We start from the raw sequence: 6447 nt of genomic DNA, 5'->3' as shown, positions 1-6447 counted from the left end.
TTTTTTTTTTTTTTTTTAAAGATTTTATTTATTTATTTGACAGAGAGAAATCACAAGTAGATGGAGAGGCAGGTAGAGAGAGAGAGAGGGAAGCAGGCCCCCTGCTGAGCAGAGAGCCCGATGCGGGACTCGATCCCAGGACCCTGAGATCATGACCTGAGCCGAAGGCAGCGGCTTAACCCACTGAGCCACCCAGGCGCCCCCCTGACTCAGTCTTCTGAACATGAGGCTTAAACCCGAACATGCTTTTGAAATGACCTAAGGGTTTAAACGGTGAGTGGACTAGTTTAACTCTGTTCATTACTTTATCCTCCATTCTGGCTTTGTCCCAGAGGTTTCTAACAGCTCTAGCAACTTTGGAGTCAGTATCTCTGATGTATTTGCATCTGACCTCTGACCTAAACGACAGTGTTATTTTCAGCTGTTCTTTGACAGGGAATCCAACAGCTGCTGTTTAATACCACAGACAACTTGTGACACACGCTGGGTTTCTAGCAAGAGGATTAATCTGCCAATCTTGGACTCTGATTTGAAGCTGTCTATAATTTTCCTGCATAGGGGGGTAGAGAAGAATAAAAACCACACCTGAAGTACATACATTATTATCTTTTTTAAAAAAAAATTGTAGTAAAATATACAGAATTAACCCTTAATTAAACAAAAGAAATTGGTTTTCTTGCTACTATTTAAAGGTAATAGCAAGGTATATTACTTCCTGTTAGTTGTGATAATTGAATTTGAAAATGCTGGTGAATGGAGTAAAGTAGTCACAAAGAAATCCTGAAATGGTAGATCTCTATTGATAATTGCTTATTGAAATATTTTTAAAATGTCCCTAAGAAATCTGAAGCCCTGAGAAAATGTGACCATGCCTCATAAACTTCATTTGACAAAAGGCAGTAAGTTTTAGAGAAGCAAATTAATCTAAAATTATAAGCACTTCTGTGGCTTAATCCCAAAATACACACTAGAGCTTATTTTTAAAGTACATTTTGGGGGGTTTTCTTTGCATAAGGGAGACTTAAAAATCTTGAAAGGATTGATATCCAGGTCCGTGACTGGCTGGTTTCAAAGTCCACCCTAACCATATAGATTCAATGGCAAAATGAATTTGGGTTGTCAGGATGTAATTTTTTTCCCATTTGCTGTTAAACATCAACTGATAGGCAGAGAGCTAGAAGCTGCCCTCCCCATTTAAGATAATGGCAAAAATATCAGGCACTTAGTGTTACCATACCAGGGGTGTGGCGATTCTTTTTCCTTCTCTTCTCTCTCTCCCCCTCTCGTGATAAACTCAATGGGGTTGTCTATTTTTAACCTCCTGTTCTTTCCTTTTGGCAGAGTAATCAGTATGAGCTGAGCTCTTCCCCTGAATGAATCCAAGTAACCCCAGTGACTGCCTTCTGAAATGACCAGCAGACACACATCTGTCCAGAGGCTGTCCAGAGTATAAATTCTGGTTCTAACGTGCCATGTCCAGCCAAGGAAGTCCTGATGTGGAGTTTTCAACGACAACAGTCAGTTCAGTAGCTGTTCAGGCTGGGGACTCCAAAATCGTGATAGCTGTGGTAAAGGTAAGACAACTTTCTTTTTTCTCTGTGGCAGCTGGCTTTTTGCAGGGTGTTAATAATCCTAAAGAACATTCCACATAGTCGGCAGGACTCAGCATATAGAAAATAGCACAGCAAGTACGTCTTACTTGTAAGTTTCAGCAATTCACTATGGTTTCTCTTTCAGTTAGCCAGAAAACATCTGTAGCAGCTTAATGAAAACAAAAACAAAAAACTCTACCATATACTTTCAATTTTATTTTTAAAGCCAAGCTACTCATGACTGCAAGTTCATGATTACCAGGCTGGAGAGTCAGGTGGACCTGTAAAATGTTAGTGATTTTTGAGAGTGGCTGTGATGGAGGAGGGAAGAGGACGTTCCCAGCAGAAACAGGCTGGTGCTATTTCGAACACGATGGAGGGCAGGGAACACCTAATGGGAGGCTCAGACATGTGCCCTCGGCAGCACTGCTTTTGCCATGGTAAAGGCACTAGTGAATCCTTATCACATTTTGGGAGAATGAAGACCCTGCCAGGGAAGGTGCAAAGGGCAGGCGTCAAATTTGTCCTTATCAGCAGGAAGTTGAAACACTTGAGGCTTAGGGCTATTGCATATTTTATGTCAAGTAATTTGCTGGTTTGCAATGATGGCCACATACCTTTAGGTCGAAGAAGACATCCATGATTTTATTTCCTATGGAATGTCTTGCAAAAACCCCTGAAGCATTGTGCTTGGATTTAGACAAGTCACTACTTCAGGAATTCAGTGTTTAATGAAGGGAGCAAGGCAAACAAGCCAGTGCTCACCATCCAGTTACTTTCAGGACCTCATCAACCTGATTTCTCTGGCCTTTGTTAGAAGCCGTGACTGAGGCCTGTTTAATTTAACTTAATTGCTGTGAATTTTACATTAATATGAAAATTTGTAACAGGAAAACAGCAGTTGATACTGAGCAAAACGATTCCCTCTAGATCACTGAACGTAAAGTGCTCCTACTGGTGTGATTCCCAGTGCTCTTGAGAACCAGCCCCGTGTAAACAGCACCTCTGGTGATTCCCTGGCCCTCAAGTCCTTTCAAAGGCAGTGGGTGGACATGGAAAGAAGCCTGAAGCAGAGGTAGCAAAAATTGATGATTTACATGTGATTTTATGATGATTTGAGTAACTACAAATTTCAACCAGTGAGGGAAAAGAGGCAAACTCATTGTTTGAAAGAAGTCAACTTTTCTTTCCTTCAAATAGAAAACATTTCTTAGAGCAGGAAAAGGGATAATGTGTATGGGATAAATTATAGGAGAATCAGAGTTCATTTGACTATACAGGGGGAAAAAAATCCCCAAATTATGCTGGGAATACTTATTTTAACTTGATCGTGTTTCTAAGAATGTTCCCTCTGGCCACCCTTCACTGCTTTAACTAAATGCTGTCCCAAATAAAATAAATCTCAAGCTATTCAGAGTAGAAAGTCCACCTTAAAGAAATAGAAGTGTCGTATGGGTTTGTTTCCAAATGGTCTTAGGGCACTCATGATATGGACCAGCTACACATTTTTTTCATTTCTTTTCAGCAATTTGCTTATCCGTGTGCAGTACCTTTTAACGGTTCCTCTTGCTTAATCAGTTGCTGCTTCTTAGAAAAGTAATTCCTCAGGAAATGCAACAGTGAATTATATATTGGAGCAGCGAAAGTGTCCTACATGTTGGAAACAAATTGGCCGCATTCATACATCTGTTTCACATGCATCTAAATTTATTGACATTATCATACATATATTATTGATTACTGAACAACAAAAATTGGAAAATGTTATGTTTTTACTTTAACGTAGGATAAAAATCTGTTCCTTCCTCTGCTGCTTATTCTTCCCAGTTGAACCAGCGAGGTCAATGTAAAGACTCTGATCAGCCTAAATACCATTTATAAAACATTTTCCCCTTGGTGAAGCTTGCATCCTATTTGCCCAGGTGCAATCTCACTATTTTTATGGAATTAAGTTTTGTGAGAGATAATGTACAATTGTGTAGCATGTTCTATAACTTCGTAATAGTCACTAATACCTAATCTATTGTATCTGTTCTTCATTTGAGAATTTTTAATTTAAATACAGTATGCCAAGAGAAAAGAATTTACCCTAAGAATGAAGGAAAAGACAGGGCATGGATTTATATCAAACCTGTTAGATTTCAATGTCAGTAAAGCCTATCTCTATGGAAGGAATAAACTGTTCACAGTATAACTGAAACTGTAAAAAAGAAAGGAAAGAAGGAAGGAAAAAAAGGAGAGCGGTAAAGGGGAAGAAACAAGAGGAACTAAAAGTGTATTTTGTTTCATTTTTATTTATAGTGTGGCAAGTGGGTGCAACTTCAGTTGGCTGAATCACAGCCCAATCTTCTAGAAATTGGTAGCAATCAAGATGAGACCAAAAAGCTTCTTCATGATCATGAACTTCTTTTGGGCAAGCTCAAGGTAAGATATTAAAATGTGAAGCAGATGCCAAAAATAAATAAATAAATAAATAAAAATCCATTTCTTATACTTCCTCTTGATTCTTCTGACATCACTGTCCTATTGCCATTAAATATAGTGCCATATAGATAATGGAAAAGTGCTATAGTTATTTATTTGAGCAAATACTAGGATTGGAGAGAGGTGACAAGATTTTTTAAAAACTTTCCCTAATGTTATAGAAAATATGGAGTGATACTATTTTTGTTGTGGAGAAATAACTGATTTTTTTCCTGGCTGTCTCAGTGAAAAAAAAAAAAATTCCATCATTTTTCCATTTCATCCATTATACTGTCAAGTCGCTACAACAGATCCAAAGTTCCTGTTGTTAATCATACCTGCTGGCAAGAATAACATAGAAGCTTATTTTCCTTCTGTTGAACTTTTGAAAAGATCTGATTTTGTATTTAATATTAAGAGTTCTTGAAACCAAATAATAATTTTAGTAAAATCAGAGTTATTACTCCATATTTGTGTGGCTATTTAGTTCAGAATCTAAAAATAACATTAGCTTGAGATTGCCAGGTAAGATACTAATTCAGGGCCAGATACATAATTTGTGGGGCTTAGTGCAAAATAAAAAGGTGGGCTTTTTGTTCAAAAAGCAAGAAAAAACTTTTTCTTGACCTGTCACATTGTATTTTATCTGCTATTTACTGTTAGCTCCTTCAGATATGGGATACACGCTGGCGGAGGACACACCCTCACAGGCTCTGGGCCCTGGCCATGGCTGAGTGCACAGGGTGTGGGCCTGATCCCAGCCTTTCCCCAGCTGTGCCCTGACCCCCACAGGGCAGATGGCAGAGGTCATTGAACAAGGGAGGGGAGTAGAAAGGATAGCAGAGACTCTCTGGGAGGCAGGACCCCATGTGAGATAAGGCACCAATCCCCCAGCACTTCCTCTGTTTTCCCTTTGGACTTTACTTACAAAACACAAATTTAGAAATCAAATTATTAAAAATTTCAAAATAGCAGCAGACAAAGTCACTTCAAACCCCAAGGGGTGTCCCTTTCTAAAAATGGAGCCCAGGGATGCAGCCAGCCCTGTGAGTAAGAACTCTTTTAGGTAAATGAATGCCTTCACTAAGATCAAAGAGGTTTGATCAGACAGCCAGCAATGACTCCTGTTTTTAGTGCTTTAATAGTACTGGCTTCTTTGAACATCTAGCCTGGATTTTATACTTGCTTCCTAGATTTAGGAGCAGATCTAAACTGCATCTGATATATACAGACAGTGGTTTCCTGATTGGAGAGTAGTAAAATTAATTGGGTACATCAGACTGGAAAGTGGAAGAAAGAATTAGTACTGAAGGACGGAGCCGTTAGAATCCAGAATTTATTCTCCTGTTTAGGCAGTTCTGGGCTCTAGGCTCTGGGCTCTGTGTTGTTTTTCAAAGTAGAAATCCCTGGCCACCAGGAAGTTCTTTGTATATAAGAAAAGAACACATTATGATGTGGAAGAACATTGAACCAGGAATCAAAAGATCTATGTTTTAGCTCTGATTATGCCCCTAACTAGTGTAATTCAGCTGAAAATTCAAAGTCTGGCTGTGGCTGCTATACAAATAAACTGAATTCCATGAATTGTGGAAACCCAATGCTTCCTCAAAATTCCTGCTTGTCCCCAGAGGTTTACTTTCTCATGGTCTCTTGTGTCCCCAGTTCCCTCTTAGATACCTGCCAACTGTTTATGCTTGAAGTTAACTTGGACTTGAAACCACATCCCTTCCCCTAACACTTCCACTAACACTTCATGCCCAGTGAGCATTTGCAAGTCTACTACTGAAATCTGAGTGGTGGGGAAGCTCACGGAAGTCTGGGTCTTTTAGGCTCCCTCCTTTCTTCCACCCCTATTCCTGTCCAAGACCGCACAACTCAGGGGTAATGCTGTCTTAGGCAAAATAGTTCAGCTCCACAGCAGCTATGCTTAAATTTTCATACTTAAATCAATTAGGAGCTCAGTGAGGTCAGGGGTGGTGGAGAGAGCTTCCCATTTAACGGGATCCATACTCAGCAGGTGCTTGTGGTTCTAGATTCTGAAGTCCTGTTGTCCTTTCATGCTAATCTCCTGGTTATGGACTAGCCTTCCAGACTTCAGGCTTTTTAACTGTAAAATGAAGAGAGATGATAGACCAAAGCTTCATATCTATTGTGGATCTCACCATAGTGTGCCATGGGATCATGGGGCCATTCTCCCTCTCTGTGAGTGAGTGGATCTAAGTACGTGAGGTCTCAGTAAAAAGGCCTTTTGGCTTCATGTAGACTTCTAGTCGTGACCTCTTTATGTCCATTTCCCATACCTTCCTCAACCCCATCTATCACTGTCAACTTAACCACCCAACCCCCAAAGAAATTTTAAGTAGTAGCATCATCTTCCAATGTTATTGATTAA

At 39.6% G+C, this 6447-nt stretch overlaps 1 protein-coding gene across 5 annotated transcripts in view; it reads left to right on the top strand.

Annotated features, from left to right (window-relative positions):
- Positions 1-202: 202 nt before the first annotated feature.
- The window catches only part of CCDC141 (coiled-coil domain containing 141), a 224240-nt gene continuing 217995 nt past the window's right edge, over positions 203-6447 (top strand). For 4 of the 5 annotated variants that reach the window (XM_059394250.1, XM_059394251.1, XM_059394249.1 and 1 more), the window contains exons 1-2: positions 1222-1574; positions 3894-4016. In XM_059394250.1, the coding sequence (XP_059250233.1) occupies positions 1473-1574; positions 3894-4016 (225 nt within the window). In that variant the 5' untranslated portion in view covers positions 1222-1472. Of the gene's footprint in view, positions 274-1221; positions 1575-3893; positions 4017-6447 lie in introns of those variants that run through there. The other variant, XM_059394247.1, reaches the window with a different exon arrangement.

The sequence above is a fragment of the Mustela nigripes genome, chromosome 3 (assembly GCF_022355385.1).
Source record: "Mustela nigripes isolate SB6536 chromosome 3, MUSNIG.SB6536, whole genome shotgun sequence".
NCBI classification, from domain to species: domain Eukaryota; kingdom Metazoa; phylum Chordata; class Mammalia; order Carnivora; family Mustelidae; genus Mustela; species Mustela nigripes.
Note: the sequence above shows the minus strand (reverse complement) of the source record. Positions and strands in the feature narration are given on the sequence as shown.